Here is a 26,639-nt window from a genome sequence, read left to right as displayed (position 1 = left end):
ACCCGGTATAACCTTACAATCTTTTATGTTCTTCAAATTACTGCGTCTAACCAAAAAGTAATAAATTTGTGTGGCACGTGGACCGCTTTTATAGGTGATCCTGTGCTCCGAGTTCTTCTGGAACCACGTGTTGACCACTGCCAGATCAAACGCAGTAGCCGGTAGCAACAGGGCTTCACCCTGTCGACATATAGCTTACATAAGGTGTTCGTTGACCTTGAAAAGGCATATGACTGGGTACCTCGTGAGGTTTTGTGGTGGGCCCTTAAGGAGAAAGGTATGCCAGGCTCGAATCAACTGCACATACTTCATGTGCAGTTGATTCGAGCGATGTACGGCAGATGCAGTACACAAGTCCGGTCTACAGCCGGCACTACCGCCAGTTTCAGTGTAGGGGTTGGCTTACATCAGGGGTCGGCGCTCAGTCCTTACCTCTTCCTGTTGTTAATGGACGCCCTTACAGCGGACATACAGGAGGAGGTTTCCTGGTGTATGCTTTTCGCCAATGATTGTTCTGGTGGGGGAGAGTGGGCCAGAGGTCCAGAGCAGATTGGAGGCATGGCGGCTAAGACTGAAGACGGTAGATTTAAAGGTCAGCAAGAGCAAAACCGAGTACCTACATTGCGATTTTGGCGGTATATCAAGACCCATGACCATAACCCTAGCCGGCATGCCCCTACCAGTCTGCTCCGACTTCCGGTACCTTGGTTCACACGTCCAAAGTGACGATGAGGTGGACAGGGATGTTACGCATCAGATCAATTCTGGATGGATGCAGTGGCGACAGGTAACTAGCACTATTTGTGACCCACCGGATGCCCCTCAAACTGAAGGGCAAAATTTACAAATCCGTAATAAGACCTGTCGTCCTGTATGGATCAGAGTGTTGGGCATTGAAAAAGAAGGATGAGAGAGTGCATGTAGCAAAGATGAGAATGTTGAGACGGAGGTGTGGGGTTAACAGAATGGACAAAGTCAGGAATGAGTATATCAGAGGAAGCCTTGAAGAGTTTGTCGTGGTATGGGCATGTGATGAGACGGTGTGAAACGCATGTCACAAAGAGTGTGCTAAGTAGACCGAGGAAAAGATGGATTGATTGATGACTGAAAGAGGACGTGAAGCAGAAGGGAGTGGATGTAAGTATGTCTGACAGAGAGGAATGGAAGAAAAAGACATGTTGCACCGACTCCAAATGACTTGGGAACAGGGCAGGAAGATGATGATGACTCGGAGTACTTGTAGCGGGTATACACAGCAGAGCCCTTGCAAATGTAGACAGCCATGGAAATTCTGTCTTCTACTCATTCCAAAATGATGGAAGGTCCGCATTTTGGAAATGGGTCGATCCCCAATAGCAGAAGCAAGATATTGCCAACATTCTTGATCTAATGGATCATCTTCGATTCCATGACCAACAGCACTATGTTTTTTGGATAGTTTACTCAAAATTGATGAAAACTACTGATATTTAAAGAAACTGAAGTGTCCATTTCGTTCAGATAGGCAGTCGCTCCTTGTAAAGCACTGGTACTCAGCTGAATCCGATTAGACTAGAAACCGACCCCAACATGGTTGGGAAAAAGGCTCGGAGGAAGAAGAGTATTGCCTAAATAATTGCGAACAAAATGGCACGTCTTAACCTAACTCACGCCGCGCAGCTAATGTCGGCGGCGGCGGCGGCGCGCGGGCGTGTCGCGGCGTGGCGACGCCGGCGCGGCGCCCATGTCTAAATTGAAAATATACGTTCGCGAAAAATTTAAGCAGATTACAGCTGTGTCCGAAAATTTTTACATAATGATGTCGGACGGACGAAAAATGGGATGAGCCCGCATTTTATTAGACATCCACACTGGGACTGGGATTACATTCAGCGGGTTGTGTGCTTGTGTGGGTGTATATGAGTATGAGTGCGGTGTGAATGACTATGGCATGTGATGGGCTGTGAACCAGAGGGTTGTTTATGTCTGATCACTGTTTGAGTTGCAGCTTAGTGGGGATTCGGTAGACGTAATAGACTTTTTTTTTTGTAAAAATATACTATTTAAAAGCGTGGATTTCATAAACAACACACTTTAGTAGCATGTTATGAGATTGACTTCTTTATATTCATTAGTAGATAAGTACATAACAAACATCGGTAACTATCCAGAGACGGTTATAATGTTCAAATTCGCTCCCATGTATGCTTGCAACTGACTTCAAGCCACGCCACATTTTACAACTCCTCATTTTATTTACGAAAAATAAGTGAGAAAAATATGAACCAGCTCGAGAATGATTTTTGTAACAGTAAAATGAGGAGCAAAATTCAGGAGGACCTCAAACTCGTCATTGCGAATAGACCACAGAGTGTGTATGTAAATTATTCCGCATATGTAAATGGCCGGCCTCCCCCTGGGCTCTGAACGACCTTATTCTTTTGTCTCAGACCTCAGGCCGTTCCATTTGACTTTCTTTGCCAATTTGGTTGAGGTCGGCTAAAACTTTTAGCAAGGCCCTAAGTCTGAGATTAGCTTTATTAAACTTCAGGTCTTTTTTCATGAAGTTTGTTCGTATTTTGATTTAATATGCTTGGCTTATGTGCTGCCTTTTTTGTTCTTAAGTTTGACCGTTAATTTGGAACTTGACATAGTTTTGTTTGTGTGTTTGATTTTTGATTAATTACGCCAAAATTGATAGAATGGCACTGATAGTTTAAAATCATTTTCCTCCTGATTGGCTTCTAATGATTGATCCTGCAGTTATTTCCGATGCTAAAATCTTCCCCAAGTATAATACGAATAAGTTCAGAATTTGATAGGAAAATAAAAGATGTTAAACTGTACTAAAAACTGGTGAGCAACTCGTTCAGAGATATCATCTGAACAACATAGAACATCATACTGTGGACTGCAATCATCATAAATAAATAAAAAGCGCACTAAAGTTTATTGTGGCTAGTACTGAAACCACTAAAATGTTTATTGCATTCCGCAGCCCCGCATATGTTTGCACGCAAAATTACTACGCACTGATTCAGTCGTCGGATTAATTCGGGTGAAATGGGCGATTATGACATCATTTGTTTAAATATCACCATTATAAACCCCACTTTCTTCCAGAGTTTATTAATTTGCATAATACTTTAATTAATTATAGTTCGGCCATTCAGAGAATGCGTTCCTGACACGTCGCGATTGAACTGACGACGTAATAACATTCATTGATTATTGATATAATAATGTTGTTTTAATGCTCCTCAATTGTTAAAACGGTAAACAACCAGCAAAAATATTTTTATCGTAACTGCAACGCCATTGCAAAGTTACGTCGTCAGTTCAATCGCGACGTGTCAGGAACGCATTCTCTGAATGGCCGAACTATAACAATTGAGGAGCATTAAAACAACATTATTATATCAATAATCAATGAATGTAGTTACGTCGTCAGTTCAATCGCGACGTGTCAGGAACGCATTCTCTGAATGGCCGAACTATAGATAAGGATATTAACTCAATATGCATAATTTTATATTTTATTCTAAGGAACAAAGTTATCTTTCTGTCAAATATACGCAGGCCTACGTACGCTTATATCTATCTCTCGTAGAGATTATCTCTGGAACTACTCGATCGATTAATTTATATACTCCCAGCAAAAAATGTGTGGGATGCCCTAAGTTAGGCAGAATGAAGTAATATTTTCTGTCCAGACATTTTTTTATGAGACAGCCAAAGCTAAAACAAATGACACACTTTTTTATCATCGCGTCTCAAGCACAAGTTTCTCTCTTCAAATATATTGAAAAACATAAAACAAACTCTGTAAAGTTTTGTTAAAAACGCCACTTCTAATGTGAGACATAAAATCTCCCCTGAAGTATTGTAAGAGTTATTTGTAAGATGTAAACCCGAGTGGTCGGGTCTGTTGTCCACTTGTAATATTACTCCGAACAAACTTTACAGGTGAAATGTACTGCGGCGGCAAGTTTTACAAACATTCCTTGTTGTATTCTTGCATGTTTTATGATTCTTTTCTTTAAGTATTTGTTGAAAACTTTTCTTGAAAGAACGTTCTTTTAAACAAGTCTAGTTAATGCTATGTGTAAAAGTGACTAACGAAACTATTTGCTGACCTATATCTGTGAACATTATATATGTAAGTATAATCTACATCCAACATTTTGGCCTCATCAAACAGTCTCACAATGGCGCAAGGGCCTTCGCACACAACCCTGGGTCCTCGATCTGGTGTACACAGACCCTTTGTCAGACTTTGCAAATCCCGGGAAGGCCCAACCGGGGCCATAAAGCGATCTTTTGTCTGATGTCATAATGGACTTGATTCCCGATAACCAATAGGGATTTGTATCTTAATGCCAGTCCTGATAGCTCCCTTGTTATGTTATTGAAGGAAGACAGTTCACTGAAGGGATTAGTTGGATCAAGTTTTGAAATAGTTCAATAAAATGTAATGTGTCAAAAAGCAAACAAAAACAAATAGTATTACATCTCAACTTCCTCCCACTTATTTCATATCTAAAGTACGTAGATATAAACACAAAACATACGAAGCGCCACGTAAAAGTATCTCCTCAAACAAATAATAGGAAATATAAAATAATGAGTAACAATTTAGGCGACGCTCCTCGAATTACACACAATACGCGTCGGTCGGCTCATTACCAACCTGTTACTAACATTTTCAGGTACTTTCAGGTATTTTCAGCATCATTACCGTCTACACCGTAATTATTATACTCAGCATCAGGTGATTACATCAAAATGACATGAAAATTTAGTGGAATATTTTTGGTAACGGGATAAAACGGTAACGCTTAGCGGTTTGTGAACTAAAACGTTAATGTGTTTGCTCGTTTGTGGGATTTTATGTGTGTGTGTGTTACATATGCCTGATGATTATAGTGGGATACCTGTTGGTGTTGCCTGATATGAAAATACAGGAAGGTTTAATATTGCTATATCCATAAGCTTAATGATGGTGGTTTAATCCCCCAAAGGTAAAATTTATTTTAATGTAATTTCAGTTTAGTGCAAGTTTTCAGGCGTTTTGTGGGTTTAGAGTAATTTATATAATTTTCAAGTAAGAATAAGTATAATTAAATATCCACTTGCTGCAGAACGTAGTTTAAAAGTAAAATATTTAACCCTAATAAAAAGCTACAAAAGTATGAACTAAGGTAACAATTTCTTTCAAGCACAGTAAATAATATCATGTATGTAAATAAATTGTAGTTGAGTTATACTTGATATGCCTTTTATGAAGTTTATTTTCTTGACAGCTGCTATGGTGTGACTTGTCTCGTCTTCTCTTATTAAATACGCATATATTACTCGTGACAAAAACGTGATAAAAAGCTTCTCAGTTGTCACATAGAAAATAATATTACTATTAAATTAGTGTCAGGCGCGTGAGGTATGTATTTAGGCTGACTCGTTTGTCTAAAGCTAATATTGTATTGGGAAAGTAATTTAAAGTGGAATATGGTAAATTAATAATTTTATTGTGTCTTTATTCAAACTAAAATGAATGAAGAATATAGGTAGGCGTTTCATTTCATTATTCTTTATAATATGACAGCTGAACAACTGATAACTTTTGCCAACTTCGCCATTCGCTTCCAAGTGCAATTGCTATTCATAAGTTTCTGTATTAGATCATAGGTTTTCGTGAAATTAATTTATCCATTGCTTAACTGCACTGAAGCATAAGTGTCCTTTATGTGACATTTTAATTTATTGTTTGGTAATGAAAGGATGATAAATAACGCCTGTTTAGAATTGCAAGCTGTCAGCTCAGTATTAGTTGTAAATTATACCTTAAAGGGTATTTGATTGAGTGCATTTTCGTATTTGTAAATTAGTGTGTGACTGAAGTTGATGATTGACTAGTTACGTTTTAAAAGAGATTATTAATTAAATAAATTAATGACCAATTCATGAAACTTTGTCAGTTCATACTCAGGGTAGCTACTCCTTATCTTAGGTACATTGATATAACTTGTAATTACTAGACTCAGACTTATGATTATAATCACCAATTAGATTTCAACCAAATTCCTTTATAATCCTAAACAGATATTCATTATTTTCGTCGGAGCTCACTTCAAAGATTAAACGTCATGTGTAAATCTGTTCCCCATAGGAAAATTCCGGGAAAATTGGAACATTAAAAGCTGTGTTTTTTTTTTTGGAAATAAGTAGTCTCTTGTTTGGGATCAGCCGTGACGATAATTTTCAATGGCTTTTTTACTTAGAAGGTTTTAACAACCGGAGGCGCCATTGCCGTTTGTACACCTCCTACCTGCCTATGTGATTGAAAACGCATCGCGAGGTGGTATATTCGGCGTCAGTCTTACCTAGGGGTATTGGGTTGTCCGGGTAACTGGGTTGAGGAAGTCAGATAGGCAGTCGCTCCTTGCAAAACACTGGTACTCAGGTGCATCCAGTTCGACTGGAAGCCAAGAAAAGGCTAGGCAGATGATGATATATTATGCGCTAGCTTAACAATTATAGCAAGTTCTAGCTTTCGCCCGCGGTTTCACCTGCGTCCCGTAGCCGGATGGTGACAAAAACTAAAAACCTTCTCCCGGGTCTAAGTTACCTCCCCTCTTATTTTCAGCCAAATCAGTCAAGCCGTTTTCATGTTATGTCGTGACAACGGAAAGCGTGTTTCATATAATGATAGCAAACCTTTTGGCGGCTCTATTTGGTTCAATGCCTAAGCGTTTTTACAAAGACTTCCTTTATGAAACTCCATACACAGAGTTTATTACAAAACGGGAAATCTTTTGTTTTTGGGCGCCGATAACGTTGTATAGCGTCGTTATTTTTTATTCTTCGTTATCGTTACGTTTTTACCGTTTATAGTCGTTATGTGGAAGTTATTAGACAATATTGTGGTTCCAGTTATCTTTCGTAACCGTTTGAATTTGGTTAGATAAAGGGGATATTGAGTTTGCAGTCCGGCTTAATAGGAACGATTTTTAACAGAGGCATTTGAAAAATCTCTCGGTTTTTAGAAGTTTTTTGCTGAAACTGTGTAGGTAGTATAATATACAGTTATGGGTTAAAGCTTAAGCTGGTGATGATGGTAAAATTATCACCAGTCTTCATCAAAAATAAATGGCGACATCTTTGTATCTTTTGTATTGATCTTTTTGAGAAGCTTTGCTTGTCAGAAGTACTACTGACTGACTTGCTTAAGCCTATTACTGACTTATGAATAGATTTAAAATGTAATAGTCAAATAGATAACTTCTGAAATGCAGAATTATTAGTCGCGGACTGTAAGGACGTTAGGCTTACTTTGCATTGGTATAACACTAGTACAGACCACTAACACAGTACAGTTGTCTTGTTAACGAGTGATATGTGAGCTCACGTCACGAGCACCCGGGGACAACTTAGTTCAGCAGCTGCACTCCACTGTTTAGCTTTAATGACACTAATGGTTACTGGTAATGGTAAACTAATGGTTTAACTTAGTGAGCAGTTAAAGATATTGGAGATTTCATAAAATCATGTATGTTTTTGTTTTACTTGATATAGTTATCGGCACGAATCTTGAGCTCTGACCTTCACCTGCGCAGAAGTAATTTATTGGGTCCCTTTCGTGGACTAAAGCGGTGATTGGCCCGCAGCGCATCACGTCATAGCCGTCACTCGGGATTGGTTCTTTGCTAATAAATCACTTCTGCGCAGATGTAGGTCAGAGCTCAAGATTCGTGCCGATAACTATACACTAGGTAAAATTGTAAACAGCTGTGTAAAATAGTGACTAATCAGTTGGGTATAAGTAGATACAAATGTAGGTACTTCTTCGCCTTCGAATTAGAGACCCATTCATAAATTTACACAGACACGGATTATTTTCGACACTCACCTCACATTGAATCAGACCCTACATTGAATATTCTATAAATAATTTACCCTTTCGCTAAAAACGGTCCCTTTCAGATAAACATGTGTGAGTAATTTATCCCAATTTTGTCGAAATAAAAATTCCGTACATACGTAGTTCTTTGAGCATCGAGTCTGACTTGTCGGCTGTCAGAACAAATGAAGACTGACGGCAGATGAAGTGCCTCCGACTCCGCAGGGAAATGTACTACACACCTAACTTTTATTTTATAGATCCTGTCTGTTCTGTATGATCATGAAATCGTGTGAAACTTGCAAATTGAAGAGAGCAAGGGTATATTTAGTTTCCTATTAGTTTACTTTTTTTTTGTGTAGGCTCCGCTAAAGTAGGATTATAGGTTCCTAAAAACAAATCTTCATTTAATAGGACTCGGTGATTGGATACAATGCAAGCAAAAATTAAAAATCTTTTGGTAGAAACTTTCCACTTTGAGGAACTGGAAGAAACAAAAATTCTCCAGGTAAATATCAAAACTTTCACGTGTACCTATGTTATGTTATCAAAGAGGAAAGAAAGTCTTTCCGGCAGTTGAATCAGTTAAGTATTTCTGAAGTTAGTGAAATCTCTTTCCTTAGACCCGAACCTTTTTAAACTGTAATCCTTAGAACAATGTTTCAGGTAGTTTAAGAAAAATAAATCAACAGATAACTTGAGATAGGGTTAGTGAAGTCTGGAAGTTGTGCTGATAACTGCGAGATGAGGTGAGAACGGAGCCTGCAGTCAGTTATATATTTATGTGGTAACTTTGTTATACCTGAGTGTTTCGAGATAACCTGCGGATCAACTCTTCCTTGTTTTTTTTTTTGCAGGGAACTATGTACTGGTAGAGTTGTTCCACATAGTTGTGTCGTAATATTTTTTTTTAAAGCCTGAAGGAAAGATGGACATTAATTTGTTGCTAGATTTCGGTATTTATGGATTGAACTTACAAATTCACCTTTGTCTCTTTGTCAAAGAGACGCACTTAAGTCTGGGTTTCTATTATATAGCATGATAAGAATAAATGAGTTCGTATAATTTGACACAAGTTTATTATTATATAAAAAGCGATACAAGTCTCAGCAGACATACACATATGGCATCACAGTCGAGCTCGCGTCACATCACACTCTTTCACACACCAACTATAACAGTAAAATAACAATAATACTTACATTTTATGTACATAGCCTACACTTAGCATATTTACAGGCAGAAGTTATCATCACATTATTTTGTCTTATTAGAACAATTTCAGGAGTATTGAAAGGCCAAATTTTTGGCAAACAATGAAAAAAAAACATGTTTTTGGCATTCCTCTTTAAACTATAGTTCGGCCATTCAGAGAATGCGTTCCTGACACGTCGCGATTGAACTGACGACGTAACTTTGCAATGGCGTTGCAGTTACGATAAAAATATTTTTGCTGGTTGTTTACCGTTTTAACAATTGAGGAGCATTAAAACAACATTATTATATCAATAATCAATGAATGTAGTTACGTCGTCAGTTCAATCGCGACGTGTCAGGAACGCATTCTCTGAATGGCCGAACATTTCAATCTTACACGAAAGTCTATTTCGAAATTTTACAATACAAAATGCAATGTCATCGTTTTAGTGTTAATGTTGGCCATTACCAAACAGTTCTCGAGCGAATTTGCCAAAATATTGCACTTCTGGGTAGTTTGGCAGGTTCAGCAGTTGCGAGCCATAGTCGGCCTCGGCCAGCCGCTGTGGCTGAGCAAATATATGTGGGAAATGAGAGGACAGTACTGGTCCGTAAGAATGCCTGTAGTTAGGACCAGATTTCGCTAAGTATTGTTCAATAGGTTTGGCTGCCGCTTGTTGACGTTTTGACTGATCTTGCGACCGGTCATCGGAATCCTGCTCATTTTGATCGTACTGTGCTTCAGAATCTTCAGTAGTAGGCGGGGAAGGCTGGGCGTCACTTTTCGGTTCTATACTGTGTTGTTGGTATTGCGGCGATTGTGTTTGTTCTACTTGCTGCTGCCGTGGTTGAGGTTGTTCAGGTTCAGCTTGCGGGCCTTGTAACGGCTTAGCTTGGAGTTGATAGAATTGTAGCGGATACGCATATGGTTGAATCTGATATTGCTGACTGCCTATTTGTTGAATGGCATATTGTTTCGGGACCTCATGCAACTGACGTGCTTCCACGTGATACTGAGATTGTAAATCCTGTATTTCTTGCTGATAGTGTAGTGGCTGCATCTGTTCCAGCAATTGATGGTGTTCCTGCGACTGCAGCTGATCAGCCTCCTGTTCTGGTTGATTACGTATCTGATTCTGCTGACGGTCTTCAGGTTGCGGTGATGGCTCAAGTACTATCTCTTGCACCTCCTGCTGTTGTATGACAACATCGTGCGTGGGTTCTGATTTTATTGGTTGCGGAACTGAAAGGGAATGTTCTTCAGGTTCCGGCCCAGAGGGTTGCGAGAACTCTGGTCGAGATTCTTTCATAACTTCAGGCTGATATGTTGATGATATTATTGGATCCGGTTGGGGGCCGTTTTCGTTATCTGACTCTCTGTTATATGTATCTGAATCTCTATCTGATTCTTTCCATTCTACGTTATCATTATCATTGTATTTATCATAAGGTTGTATAGTTGTCGATGCTATAAGTTGGTCGGGTTCGGGCTGTTCATATGGAGAAGACGATGGCAGTGGTTGTGCAGTAGTCGGTAGGAACTCTGGTGTAGTAGGACCTCGCTGCTTTAGTGGTTTCACGTGTTTGTTATAATTTGGCTTCAAAGGAGGCAAGGGAGTGTGCTCGCGCGGTGGTGACACCGGTGCTAATGGTTGAACAGCATGGCTTGGAGTTTGATTGGATTGTTCATTGTTATTAAATGGTTTTGGTTCCGCTGCTATTGGCGATGGGCTTGTGTGGTGGAAATATGCTTCAGGCGACAGTTCTGATTGAGGTAACGGTTTAAATGCAGGTAGCCGCTGCAAACCAAGTGATTCAGAATGAGGATGAGGTTGCTGTCGAGGATGTTCCACTAAGACGTTTTGACGAAAACTATCTAAAGCCCTAGGGTCACCCTGAGGTTTGAAATTAATTAAATCTGGGTGGAAGTGTGGTTGATATTTGTTAAGCTCTTGTACAATTTTTCTTAATAATGGCGGGTATTGAGAGATCTGTTTCAGTGGAATTATTTTCTGTTGTTGAGGTTGCAGCTGGTATGCAATGGATTGCGGTGATTGTGGTAACGCTACTGCAAATGGCTGGTTGTTAAAGTTTCCAGGTGGTGATTGTGGTACAGATTCGTACTGAGGATTGACTGGTAAATTTTGAGAGAAACTTGAGAAACTAATAGCGCCATTTGGATGAGCATGATATCCCTGAAAACAAAAAAAGACTTACAAACATATCCATAAATATATAAACACATCCATATATGCATAAAAGGGAAAAACATGATCAATATTTTTTTGCCGACTACGGAAAAAAGGAAAAAAAGAGGAGTTTCTCAATTCATATAATCAAATATTATAGTTATTGCAATAAAAATGATTTTCATACCTGTGTAGGCACTGGTATGTTGTTCTCTATGGATCTTGGGGTCGGTGCCAATTTAGCCTGTTCCTCACTGTCTACATTAGAGTAACTCTTTTCATTGATTCCATTCTGATTGCTTGCGAAGCCAGAAGCGAAGCCAGAATTGAAAGGAAGGAGCTGGTATATTTTGTTCTGCTGTAAGAATTGCGACGGTAAAAGACTTTGGAATTTGATGGGTCCAAACTGCTGGCTGGTCAATACCGGGAAATATTCTGGTTCTTGTTTAGCGGCTAACGGCTGGGTTTGGAATATCTCCTGAGGAAGTCCGAGTTGACCCTGTACGCTAGGGAGTCCGGATTGTACGTATCCATCCAGTCGGAAAGTTGGTTGATGCTCTTGTTTTGGTGCATTTTCTGGTGTCTTTTGGTTACTAATTGAATTGGAAAGTTCAAACGGTTTAGGCTTTTGGTAGACTGAAGGTGTAGGTATGAACGATGTTGGTGCTGCAAACTGTAAAATCAAACAATTATTTTTAACATCGGTCGATGAATGCTCAAAAACTAAATATTTTTAAGGTAGGTTTTGACAAACTTTTAACTAGATAACATTAGCGTAAACAAATTGATGAACAATGATTTAAATCCATTACGTAGTTTTGGCACGGCCGGGATTAGTACCAGCTTCGGTTTGGCAATGTCGCGAGTTAGTGTTTATGACCCATAGCCTGATTATTGACTGTGATGCCAAATGTGATGTGTGCTTATATTCCACACAATATATTACCGCTTCCATGAAATATGGGTTATTGAAAATCATTTGCCGTTATTGAGTACTGTCATTAATTATAATCGCTATGTTTGTCAATGTGTATTTTGATAGTGTTGTCTGTTTAGATTTTAGATTCTATTTGATTAGTTTAGTTTGTTATTTGGTTTCGTGAATACGCTAAAGATCATAATTGTCCATAATTATTTTCTTTTATGAAATTGCTTCAGATTTTAATCGAATCATTTTTCAATACAACATTATCCAAATATTCATTAGTCATGAATAGGAATGAACAGGAACCTTGCAGATTAAGATTTCTTCAATTTGTTTTTATATAGTATGAAATGTACGAATATTTCCATTTACATTTTGTCAAGACGAGCTTTTGGCCAAAATTCAGCTGAATATTTGGATGAATTTATTGTGCATAGTGCAACTTACCCTGGCCTGGTACACGGATATCGGGGAATATAGATGTTTGGCGACCGCCGCCTCAAAGGAGGCACCCTGTCCACTCAGCACGTCTGAAATCTTGGCAATTTGGGGCACCCGCACTCCGAAGATTTGCTGCTGAAGAAAACACTTTATTACTAATGCTATAAAGTTCAAATCAGCTTGGTGGCTGAAAGCTATTTTTGGATGTTCACTGAAATCGATAATGAGTATGTGCGCAGATTTAATGGTCTGATGACTAAGATGTATTCGTGATAGTTTTGGTCGAGACACTTATGATGAAACTGCTGAAGTATCTTGAGGCTATATTAATTAACAAGCCACAGCAGATTACTCTTGGATCAAACAACAATTTTGTCGTGGTTTTCAATCTAAAGTGTCTTCAATTTTGGTGGTTTGTCTTTTATTGTTTATGTCTTAATTATGGGAGGTCTCTAGATATCCACTTGGCTGACAGGCATTAATCCACTAGTGAAATGCTGATTGCGTCTCATCAGGCTCTCTTCCTAACGAACGCTCGGTTTGTGCAAATTTTTCGACAGCTAAGCTTTGTGCTGGTAACTATAAAGCCTTTTAACGAAGATTGCGGTAATTTCAGAATTAATTTTGGCTGCGAACCATTTTATGTTATTAACTCTGATTTCGAAATTAGGTTAGTTTGCTATGGTTTTAGGAACAGCAGAATTTATTAAAATATATATATATATTAGTAGAAGTAAATTTATCATTGGATGGATGTTTAGAAAATATTGTGTAAGTCGTTTTCTAATTTCGGTAACTTTTCCACAAGAAAGTAAATTCTCAATTTTCCGCCTCGTTGATCTTATAGACGGTAAAATAAATACAATAACGGGCGTTTAATATCTTCCGGCGACGTATCGGGGCTGACATTATAAAGTATATGTGTGTCTCCCGTCCCCGCCTGTCTCCTAAGTAGAGAGTCACTTTTACGCAATTGGCACACAAATCACGAAGCAACAAAGTGGGGATCCGTATGTGTAGTCTTGTGAGCTTTTATTCCAAACTTTTACAGGATTTATGGATAAACTGGTTTTTGATACTAAAATACTATATGTATAATAGTGCTAGAAAGCCATTAAAATTATACTAGTACAAAATAAGATGGTCTTCACGGTGTATAATTTACAGATTTTTGGGTTTATGTCAGACAAGTTTAGTGTGTGTAAAAGTCTCATTATTCACAAGACAACATTAAACTTAACATTAAACATGAAGTAGTGCTACCACTTATTTAAGGACATTCAGAAATTCTCAAACATTTCAGCAACCATTCCAAACCAAGAACACTAATCATAAACACCGTAACTCACAAAACACCCCGACTATGAATACTCACCCAAACGAGTGAGCTCCGCGTCGACAGAAAGATTTCCCGACGGAAAATAAAAAGGAGGCCGCGCTTAACACACAGATGTACTGCCTCCGTCCATTCCTTGCGACAATTCCCTTCATTAAACCCGACTTACGGTAGGCCCAGCATTATTTATGAAGATAACTTCTTAAGAGCTTTTTGATTTGGTGCCCCAGGTAATTTGTTGGACCCAATTGATTTTTAAAAGAGGCTGTGGGTACAGGTTTTTTTTAAGTAGTTACGTAACGTATCTGTTGCGTGACTGATAGCTTAAAAGTGAAAAAGTAATTCTCAAGAATCATTCTAATATCCAGATGAGAATTATAATGCTTAAGAGAATCGTGTCTGTGTCTCAAAACACGAGCTTACGTTTGATTCAAATGGAAATGATATTGTTGCTTACAAAATCAAAACAGGTTGAAGATGGTGTTACAAGTACACTGCTAAATACTTCGACGAAAGCTTTGTTGTTATAATTATTGAGATACAATAGCATTTACCAAACAATTTGTCTTTCAAATCAAACTTGTGAACAAAGGCTCGGTCTAACAAACAGTTACAGGTTAACAATAAAACCATTATTTAACTTTTTATCCAACAGATTGTCTCGCTGCTGATATTAATTCGCACCAGTAAATTTCTGTTCGCTCGCAACACATTCTCTCAGTCGGGTATAATGTTACTATGGAGATTTAATAGCAGAAGTTCTCTTTTACAAAAATAAGTTCTACCTCGGTGTTTACAAGTACAGACTGAAGACTTGAGAATAAAATGGAGCTTTGTCATGCATTGCATAAGGCAGCAAATGATCGGAGTGCAACCTTAAAAATGCTTGATGCATTTCTGTGATAAGGATTTGTTTGAAAGTTACTTCACTATTGTAACGATAAAGGTTATTGAGAAACACTAATGGACATCATTCGGTTAAAGTCCAACTCTTTGCACCTTCATTCAGGGAGGAAGCTGTATTAACCCATCATCTCCAGAAATTTTCTACACTTCTAAACCCAAAAACATCGAAGTTCTACTAAGTATTCTTGTCCATACAGTTCATACTAAGCCTTCTGCCCCCACCTACAGCATGACATTATTATGACACTAATCGCCTTATCGTCCCGGGTGTCCCCGCTGGTTCAGGCACTTGCTGCTAATAAGATTAGTCACATAACCTGAATCGCTTCTGACTAAACAAAAATTTTGTGCCGCCTATCTTCCCGAGCTATGATCAGTCTTTTCGGGGTTTCGGGAGAAATTATTCATGGGGAACGGTTAGCTGGATACAGTAGTTTTTTCTAGTAAGGTTTAGACGTAGTCATTTTAGTGGTTGTAAGATAAGGTTCTCAACATTTGTAAGTATTAGAAACGGATTACAGCATATTAAGGCACCAGAAGTCAACACAATTATTTCTTAAATATATATCATACGTTTGGACCAGCTGCCACTGCTATGCTTTATTTTTTCATGAACTAAGAAAATTATAGGAAAACTCGTACCTACTTGAAAATATCCTCATTGAAAAGTTCACCCCAAAAAGCTATCAGTGAATTTGTGTTACGTTTCAAAAGTGCAAAGCACAGGTATTTTAATAATGCGGACGTTTATTATGATAAGCTGCGACATGTCTTGGATGCTGTCCAGCTCTGCTGGCCATAAACCCCTCCCGATTTATAGGCTTTTCAAACTTTACGACACTTTTACGAAGTCACAAATTAATTAATTTGCATAAAAGATGAGGCGTCATCGTTTATGATCTTCTGAATGATGGGGGCACGATGAGATCTTTTATGGCATTTTACTTGAGGGTTTTTGAGAGTTGAATGAAAATATTGGCGCTTATTTCAAGAAATAAAAACAATGTGAAAACTAAAAGAAAAACTTGGCTCATACAAACTTGGTCATAATTGTAATGAAAATGATTGCAAACCTAAAATAAATTATGGAGAATGTCAACACCGCTAATTTGATGCAACTACAACCAAACATCAGTCATTCACATCGACAACGACACCATAAGAACTGATGGCCTACAAAATGGCTTATAAACATCATAATAGTGGGGGTTTGTACAACCATTAGTGGTCATTAATAGCCATCCCCATGCATAACAAGCCCTCGTTATGGCGGAATGAGCTCTTGTCGCCAACCATGTTCCACTAGTTCGCATTCATTTGGGAATTGTGTCTTGGAAGGAAGAACAATGACATGATTCTATGTTAATTAGGTTTGGGAGATAAGTGGTTTTGGGATGTGAAGTTAAGTCAGTTGCATTAAAATATAACTTTGTTAAGAGGGCAAAGAGTATGAATGCTGTTTTGAAATAAGTAGATGCTTGGCGTTATATGGAAGTAATACCTACTACAATGATTGTATTAAGCATATATTTTTATGTGAACTGTAAGCAATATAATTTTCAGTCGAAATTAACAAAAAGACACCTTTGTTCAGAATTTGGTCACAAAAGCTGATGTCGAAGAGATTCGAAGTAGATAAAAGAAAACTTAAGTGTCTTGTGTTCCCTAACTAGTTATTTGTCGAGTGAGTTATAAAAGTATTAGTTAAGTCGCTGTCAACAGGTCACAAAGTTACTGGTTCATTATGAGTAGATTAGATACGGCTGTTTGACACAAGATTGATGTGTTCTATATTGAGTTGGACGGCAATTTAATGTTGTAGGTTATTTTCAAAACTACAGCTGACCTCTGCAAGTTTGTATAAATGCATTAGCACAGGAATAGAATTCTAAAGGATTTGATGCTAACGAAATACATTGTGCGATTTTTTTTTCTATTTTCTTTGTAGCGAGCAAGTTTTCTATAAATACTTTACCTTATCTTGGTTTCTTTTTCAGTTTTTAAGCATATTCGTTTTTGTAGAAAGCAGATAGCTATGAATTTTTAACATTATGTTTAGGGTTCCTTATGAATATTATATTTGCCACTGAAAACCCTTATAAGATTTCCGTTTTCTGATATTTTTTTTAGCAAAGGATATCAATAGCAAGGTGATTATTGAAACTGAATATTTGCTCGTAATTCAATACTTTTGTTAATCAGTCAAATTAAATACCAAAAACAAAACTCTAACCCCTATTTAATTTCGAAATCCAAACTGATCACCTAAAAAACAAAAGAGGTTTCCATTTCAAATTCAAATCGTATTCTACTGATTTTCCTCAGCCGTTCATCGACCCTTACTAAGGCCCAAGTTCACTGACAACAAATGCCTGTTTTTCTTAAACTGCCGTTTAGATTGAAAATGGAACGTAACATTTAATAGTAAACAATAGTTTTAAGAAAGCTGACGTTTATGTTGACGGTGTAACTTGGCTTTAGTTACCCTATAATAAAGTGTTCAGAACTTACGTATATACAGATGAACTGTATGTTTATATATTTGTTGGTGTAGTGAGGATAATAGAAGTAAATTGCAACGTTACGAGCAGTTTCCGACATTCCGTGTCGTGTGCCGAAGCTATTACTCAATACATCCTCTTATTTATCGCACAGGAAAACATGAATGACTCGCTCGTGGAATAGTTCGTAGATTGTAAGATTTTCCCTGTAGATGGGAGAAACTATTGTATATAAATTTGATGTTGTTTTGGTTTTCTATCATCAGTCAGTTGTGCAAGTAAAGCTCCCAATCTTGAATTTTGCATTATTTTCAAAATTACTGAGTTAACCGATTTACATAAATAAATAGGTAAATATATAGAAGACTGCGAAAGAGTATAGGATACTTTTTGTCGTGAATGGAACCACATAGCTAGTTAACCAACACTCTAAAAACAAACTTACCAATAAAACGAAAGCGAACGAAAAGGAAAAAAATACAGACACCTAAAAATTGTGTCATAGCAAGCTAATTCGAGCGTAAAATATCGGCAAGCTTGAAGACATAATTATGGCAAAGCCTAACGACAGTGTAACGCAATGCTATGGACTAACTGTCGCTAATTACTGCTGTGTTGCAACCACTAGAGTGACGCGTGCGCATGTCACTTGGTGGGTGGAGTTATGGGTAATTTTTTACATCGGGTCCATTTTGTGGCACTTTGGAGTACTGTGACTATTTAATACTAATAAGCTTTTTAGATTTTGAAGATTTTTTTGTGTCTTTTATTTCAGAAAGTGCTGAAAGTGAAATAATAACATTTGAGCTTTAATGTTGGTGCTGTAAGTGGAATTCTTCAAAGAACATTACTGGCCACTTACATCTTAGTAAGGGGAGTAGGTATTTGTTTTGATGACTACAAGTATTGAATTATAATGAAGCTTAAAAGACGGTTAATAGGTGGTATTGTGCCCAGTCGAAATTATGGCATTGCATTGAATATCGGCTTATTATGATCAAGAATGAGGCCTTGCCTATTTACTTTGAGACCGACTATTACATGCAGATTTCCCAAATGTTAATAATACGCTACATCGATGATATACCACGCCTAGTAACAAAATTAACATAACCCTAAAATTCCGTATTCTATTTTTGGGAAGTAATGACCGAAAACAACAGCCGAAGTCTCCCGAGCTCCGCCGAAATCACCCGAACTCATCTATCGACAGCGTTTAGCGGAGGGCGCAAAAAGTGCGTGGAAATGCCACCGCGTTATTATAATATGCAAAACGCGCGCTTTGGCGGAACTTGCCGAATTGTGCCGAAGCCGCGCGAATCGACCTCGTAACTCTACGGGCCGGTAAATCGCTGGGCCATTGACAGGGTACTACAGAAGATCTACTCTCTACTAGTTTACAACGAAAAAAGGTTCAGGGTACAGGAAAGTAGACACGTCAGCTCGTAGTTTTCCTGTAAAACTGACGTGGGTATTGTGAGTGTATGGCATCTACATGGCCATTTCTTTTGGCTGTTTGGTGGCGTATTCGAAAGAGTTGGAGTATTTTACAGTTCTGAAGCTGGTCAAATATTTTGTCAGAATTATTTTAAATATTCATTATTTTGTGAGGCCTGTTTGATTTACTGAAGTCGTAAGTCATGTTTTGAAACTTATGTATAAAGGTGTGGGACTTCTGTGGATCCTCGTAAATTATCATCTATTGTAAACCTAGGTAGTATTCAGTGATGCACACCAAAGCCAGTCCTAGTATTGTAGACGAACTTGTGTAATTTATTAAATTCAGTGCACAGTGGTCCAACTCCCCCGGGTGAGTTGCACCGATAAATAAAACATTTCAAAAGTATTTAAAACTGAAAGTAGATACATTTTAGTTTTAGTTTATTCATTGAAGTATTTATTGGTTTTTAGTTCGTTATTATTTTGTTGGAACGAACGTGCGAATAGTTTGGTTAGACTACAATTTGTAGTTAACGCCAATAAATTAGGGGATGTTTTAATAAATTGTTTTTAGTTGATTGTTTTATTACATCGTAAATACTAACTTAATGTAGAATATTGAGGGTCAAATGATAGCACTAAGGTCATCGTAATCATAAAACATAGAATTATGCTTTCACGCCTTAATGTCATTATTAAATTATACGTCTACATTTACCCTTCACGAACACTGACCAAGTTAGAAACATTAAACCCTTCACCATATTGAACTTAAAAACTGTCAAATCCCCATACATATATTCACACTTATACGCCAGATCTCTCCGACGTAGATTGCCGGACGTCAGGCAATAAAGTCGCGCCTATCGTGGCCGTCATAGCCAATAATGCGCCGGATTACCCCGGGTATGGTGCTACGGGGCTACGATGCTACAGGGCTACGGTGCTACGGGCTCCAGGGGTATACTACTACGGGGGTACTGGCTACTCTACTGGGGTACTGGCTATGAGTATACTGGCTACGGGGCTACAGATCCGAGGCTTTGGCTACGGCGTTACGGGGCTATTTTCCTCGGAAGGGTTATTGAGGTTTAAGTAAGTAGACGTGTAAGTAAGAGTCACGTACTGTTTTGCGTGAGGGTAGGTGTGCCTTTTTGTTTTATGTTTTTTGCAGTGGGAAAAATATACGTTTAGGAATATTGTAGGGTATCTCGTTGGATACACAATTTATTAATTAAGTACATGAAGAAATAAAAATAAGAATAAATAAAAAGCCAACTTTTCAAAACTATTAAATAAAAGTGAAATAAATTGGTAAATTAAAACTATTTATTCAGGATGCATTATTAAAGCAATTGAAAGCGAATTTTACGTTATTTATGTTAGCCATTGTAGCGTATTATTCATTAGCGCAATATATTTCCAAAATGTGCAAATTTAATTGCCTCTATTTAACAAAATAATCGACCACACATAAGCCCAGTTTACTCATTAACGCGAAATTAAAAATATAAATCAATTACATTGCGTACTTTGTACTAGCGCAGTTGTTATCTGCCGGTACAATACATCATTGTTACGGTAACTGTCTTAATTCTCAGATTAAAATTAATGTTTCCGCTGAACTTAGGAACTTTGCTAGTAAAAACAAGACTGGTAGCATTTCATCTCGGGGATTGCAGTTTTTTTTTTAATATGCTGCGACCTTACAACGAATGTGTGTGGGCGACTATGTAAATGTAGATTAATTATATATTTTATGTTATTATATATTTTTGGGAAAAATTAAGTTGTCAATTATGCAATGCGTCGATTTCAAAGTTGAATAACAATATAAGTATTTTATAAATACTATGTTAAATATGTTTATTTTTAAATACATCTTTTTTTTTTCATCAGACCTTAAAGATTCAGTACTTCTAAACCATTCCTGCATACCAGTAAAACTGAATTGAAAAACTAACAGTGTTACAATAATTGATAACTCAATCACATCTAGGAATGATAAGACCAAGCCATAATAATTATACTACGAAATATCTTTGCTACATTATTGTTTTGTTTTTTTCCAAAATCACCATTCACATGAACACGTTACGGTTTACGTGACAGGCCAAATCAACCGTGAGAACGACCATGTTTTGTTGCAATGGTCAACTTATAATATTGTATGTCATATATTATTTCTTTATTGTTTTATGTGAAACTGGTGACAATTTAACAATGCATATTATGTATGCATTTTAATAACTTATACTATATTTTAAAGTTGAAGACTTGTTTTCTTGAATGCGATAATTTCAGGAACGACTAAACCGATTTTTTTTTGTTTGTTTTCAGTTACAAATTATTGTCTACAACTAACACTTTCAAATTCCAAGTGACATAATAATAGGGTGAATTTCCCGGGACCAAAAATTGCGTGGCATCGATGAAATCGGTACTAAAAATCATTGTTATAATATTCTAATATTTTTTTCTAAGTAGGTGAAATAGTAATCTATGTGTAGCACTAAATATTTTGTTAATAGGATTAATTGGTTCTCCAAAAAAAAAAAAAAAACCTCAAAATCTTTCATTGCCGTGTTTGTCCACACGTCACCTTGATGTGTACTAGACCTTATTGATAAAAATGTATTAGTTATTTATATTAAAACCTACTTTTATTTGATTCGTGAATAGTTAAAGTATTATTACGGACTACATTTGTTGAAATATTTAAACAATACAACAAATGGTGAATAAAAAATAGTTTGTCCCAGAACCACCATTCATCGCCATGTCCTAAACATATTTAAGAATATTCCTTTTTCTAACGGTTTGCGTCCCTCCCGCTGTGCGCTAAATGTTGCATATTAGTGGACATCAAGTGTTCGACGTGGAATGACGTGTGCACGTGCCTGCGTTTTCGCGCCATAAATGCAAGTATGCAATTTTTTTATCACTGGACATTTTTTCTATCATCGCCGTGGATAGGTCTTACTTCTGTTTGAATAAGTTTGTCCTCTTAATTGATCATTCGGTACAATGCCATCTATCTTATGTTTATTTGTGACGTGTTAATTACTGTGAATTATTAACAGATTTTTAGTTTTTTGATGTTTTTGCCTTGATATTCATTGCCGTGCTCTCATTTCCGTGGTTTCCGTGGTCAAAATTTGCTATGGAAATGAAAAAAAATACACAGCAATGAAAAAATTTTCATTGCCATGCCTTGTAAAACAATTTCGTTTCATTGCCGTGGCCGCATGTTTCATTACTGTGACTTATGTTTTCATCGCCACGGCATCATTAAGAAAAAAAAACAATTTGTACTATATAGTCAACTACAAAAAGATATTTCCACGTTCACCTCACTAAATGATAAACTTACACACACCACTCCAGGTTCAGGTTCACTTAGGTTGTTTTACTAGAGGAGTATTTAAGAAAAGAAAGAGAAAGATATGTCAAAACGATGGCTGCAGGAATAGTTTTCATTGCCATGGACGCATGTTTCATTGCCGTGCATGCATGTTTCACCGCCGTGGCATGAAAATTTTAGTCTTGTATATCTCGTTAGTTTTTTAAGCTATCTACTAGATATTAAGGAAGAATACATATCTTATCAAAAACTTTAGTAAACACTATTTTTTCTTGTTCTAAAGTTGAAGTATAAAAAATCCACGGAAATGAAGATTTTATTGGACCTGTTGAAATTCACCCAATAAACACTCAAAGAATCAGATTTAAACATCAATAATAAAAAAAAACAATCTTTAAACAATAATGGCCTTACTACAAAAACTTTAACAACTGTTTTACACTTGTCTAAAAAAATGTGTCTCCAAAATGAACCTTATGTCAACGTCATAATTTGACATTTTTTTAGACAAGTCTTAAACTGACGTTAAAAAGTTTTTGTGGTAAGACGGTAACGGTCTATTTTAAACAGAATTTCACCGACCACTGCCCTCGCCTTAAATACGCCAAAGTTACAAAGTACTGTCTAAACGATAAGATAACATCCTGTAGATACAGATGCTTATAATTTGGAGCACCCTGTAGATACTTATAATTTGGGGCACAATTCAATGCTGATTTATTTGGCAGATGGTGGAGATTATAATTTCATTAAATGTTTCTGTGTTCCTTATATTCATAGGACAAGATTTTAAGCTTTCAATATAACAGATTTTGAGTTGATAAGGAGCCAGGAAGACTGTTATCAGAAGTGAATTTCATTTAATATTACTCAGAACTGGTATTTAACCTTCTATAATAACTGATAGATAAGATATTTACTAGGAATAGCTCCGGGAAAAGCTTTGACTGTATTCTCTCATCTGGAGTAAATTACAACCAACTCCATAAGACAAGAGATTTCCGCTTACGATATTTTAAGAAACACGTAACAAAAAAGAGCATTAACCCAATCTATACATATAATAAATCTGTAGAGGAGTAATTTTTGTACATTGCAGAAATTTAGAAAAAAAAAATAGCCAGCATGTTAAAGGATAACTAACAGAACCCATTTCCATCATTTTTGTCTGTTTGTCTGTTTATCTGTTTGTTTGTGCGCGATTCACGTAAAATCTACGAATTCAATGCAGACAATGCTTATATACAAAAATTCTACGTAACTTGAGGTATTACTTAGTTTTTGTTTCATCGAAATCGATTCACTCTATCAAAAGATATTTTAAAATAATTAAAGTCTCATCAAGTTAGTTTCTCACTACTAACAGTATTGTTACAATTCCACACATTGTAGGATCCTGCTGGGGTACTCAGCGCGTGGGCAGGCGTCGAGATAACTTCACCTACATAAAAAAGAGCTGGCTTCATGTTATTCCTATGAAAATATACGACAGTGTGTTATGGACGGGTGCCTTGTGAAAAGAGAACATCGAGAAAGCATTGGTAAATTATTCGTGGTGTTCAACAAACATTATTTTAATTATTAATGAATTAAGGGCGGTGTTATAAAGACTCAATAAGGGCGTGAGATAAAAAGGGTATTTTAAGTGCGAAATGGTCGCAGTCAATGTGATGGGAAAATATGATCATTTCCAGTGTTCCATGAAAATATATGCTGGAAATGTTAGTTAATACTTATGCTTGAGAAATAAGAAAAGGATTCCATACTCTCAAAATTAAAAGAGCTTTAGACGTGAACGTGAAAGTAAAATTTCTCGTATATTTTCAGAGATTTAATACTACAGTGGGCGGTCCATTTGCACTGATAACTTCTCCGATACCATTTTTAGAATAATCTAACTTTAAGTGTTTGTTAAACTCAAGTAGCGCTGTATATGTTCCGCTTTATTACTTTTTTTTTAATAGTTGCGTTAGCAGGTAAGTTTTTCAGGAGTTTATTGGTACTTTGCAATCGAAGTAATATTACATATATAACCCTATTTATTATATTTGTAGATATATGGTCGAGCTTTGAAGTTACGATTCAATAACCTACTGTCTAAATTTACCCGTACCACTTTTCAGTGTAAAATAACTGTATGTGTATATAATCCGCATCAAATAAACTTATAAAATCATTTTGTGTAAGACACCTTGCTTTTTAATACGATTAGCGGATGTCACATCCAATCAAACATTTTAGCTGTCGTTTTTGCCCGGACAGCTGACCTTTAGCTAATGTTCCCACAAATTTCAAAATTACCACCTACTCTACAAAGTTCTGAAGATTGTTTGAGCACTGAAATTATCCTCGACGTGTTAATCTTAATGCTTTTAAAACTTTTTTTTTGTTAAATATTATGTAACTTTTCCGAAGTGATATCTTTTGACAGTTTTTGAAGGGGTTATTCTGAATAATGTTACGGAGATACGCTTGTTAGCCAGTGGCAAACTTCGTTTGTGTGATACAAATAAACGATACATTTAATAATTTCAAAGTTATGAAACACATACCCTTTAGCAAAATAATTGTGTAATATTTAATTGCAAAAACTACAAATAAAACACGTGTATAAAAATACCTCCTTGCAAAATAGGACTATTCCTAACCTGGCAACACTTAGTCTGAAAACTCGCCAAGCTCTCAAACGGTATGTGTGGAATTTCTAGCAAGTTCCATGGTCGTGTGTCGCCAGTGAAGCACAAGTATAGTGGTAACCAACAGCTTTGGAATCCTGGCTGGCGAATTCTAGCGCCACCTACTCGAGAGGTGGGAAGCAGCTTTGCTCTGTTCTGTTTGAAGGGTATAAAATTGTGTAGGTATTTTCATAACCAGTAGGTAAATTGTTCTGTACCTTGTTACTTACTTAACTATAGTTCTTGATGAGTAGCTATGGTTATCTGGAAGCTAATTCATAGTTCATTATACCCCTGATGTCCTATAAACAAAATTCTAACTGTGTCTGCATCATATGGCTAACTTTAGAAAAGCAAAGCTATTTTATGAAAGTAGAGTTACAAGAAGTTGGAGATGGACTTGTACTTATCAATTATAAACTGTTTATACATAAACCTAGATACTATATTTAAATAGGTTTTACTCAAATGTACATTTGCACTACTTGAATGCTAGTTTAAATACAAAATGACATCAGGTGCAACTGCATTACAGCGGACTGTTTAAGTAGTACATGTGTGGCTGTGGGCACCTCCGGAGTTTCAAACGCTGTTGACTTGAACTACCTACTAGTTACACCACAGTCACGTGTGTGACTTGCTAACATAATATTTTAAATATTAATTGTACGTAGGTAATGCAACGAAATTCCTATTTATATTTCAAGTGCGAATGCAAAATGAATGAATAGGTGGGATGTTTTTTTACACAAAATTAGTTTACCTATTCGATTTGTACAAAAAGCAAGTAAGTATGAGAGTTGAAGACGGAGATAAGCCTTTTATCCGGGTATTTGAAGTAGGTACTTCCCTCGGGTCACGCGGGTAAACCCGTGGTAAACTGCTGTCATATATAAATAACTTCAGAAAATGCAGACTTAATCATTTAAGTCAGCTGTTATGCCCCTTACACTAATAAACTAAAACCAACTTTAACATAACTAAATAAACTTTTAACCAGACCAAAAGGTAATTAACTTACCAAAATTGACTTGGAAACTTAAAATTACTTGAAAATAGTTGAAATCTTTGCGTCCCAAACAAATAATAGAATTCTGCAAAACAAAAGATAAAACTTGTGACAGTGACTAAATTACGAAGAGATTTTAAAATATGAAATGGCCGCTTTTATAGTTTGCGAGTTTCAATAGTTAATTGTTTAGGTATTGCGGCTAATGACTTTGGCATCAGAGACCTCGGCGCGGTTAAATATTTGAAAAGCTGCAATGGAATTACTGTAATCCACTAATTGAAAAAAAAGCTTCTAATTTCAGGATACGAGTTTGTCCTGTATTAGGGGGCTTTTGTGTAAGATATTTTTTATCTAATATAATAAGGCTGAAAAGTTTGATTGCTTTCTTGAACGCGTTAATCTCAGAAATTATTCGCTTTAAGAAGTCTACAGCCTTCCTCGATCTTACACCGAAAAACAATTCAATAATGGATAGACTAAAGCGTTCAAGCAAGCAAGCAAACCAATATTAAGTTGGTACACAAACCGGTCATAAGTGATTCAGCAGTATATAGTACAGTAATCACTTTAATTGACTTTCGCGATATAATCCTAACATACAAGTTATAACACGTAATACATTTATTTGGCGAAACATATCTGTGGGCTCTCACAAACTTTGGCGTTTTTATGACCGACCGCCAGCGAGGGCCGCCATTGAATTATTAATTCTTACGTAACACCATATATTTTGTGGTCCATCAATAGGTACCTTAGATAATTTGATCAACCGTAGCC

At 36.8% G+C, this 26,639-nt stretch overlaps 1 protein-coding gene across 1 annotated transcript in view; it reads right to left on the bottom strand.

Moving 5' to 3' along the window:
* Positions 1–8,980: 8,980 nt before the first annotated feature.
* LOC124636694 (titin-like) overlaps positions 8,981–26,639 on the bottom strand; it is a 33,227-nt gene continuing 15,568 nt past the window's right edge. Inside the window, exons 4-7 of the mRNA XM_047172855.1 lie at positions 12,635–12,760; positions 11,450–11,935; positions 9,458–11,268; positions 8,981–9,232 (exon numbers count right to left, since the gene is read on the bottom strand). Of these exons, the coding sequence (XP_047028811.1) occupies positions 9,526–11,268; positions 11,450–11,935; positions 12,635–12,760 (2,355 nt within the window). The 3' untranslated portion in view covers positions 8,981–9,232; positions 9,458–9,525. The remainder of the gene's footprint in view (positions 9,233–9,457; positions 11,269–11,449; positions 11,936–12,634; positions 12,761–26,639) is intronic.

Source organism: Helicoverpa zea, chromosome 14, assembly GCF_022581195.2.
Source record: "Helicoverpa zea isolate HzStark_Cry1AcR chromosome 14, ilHelZeax1.1, whole genome shotgun sequence".
Taxonomy (NCBI): Eukaryota; Metazoa; Arthropoda; class Insecta; order Lepidoptera; family Noctuidae; genus Helicoverpa; species Helicoverpa zea.
The sequence above is the reverse complement of the archived record's forward strand: the minus strand, read 5'-3'. Positions and strand labels throughout refer to the sequence as shown.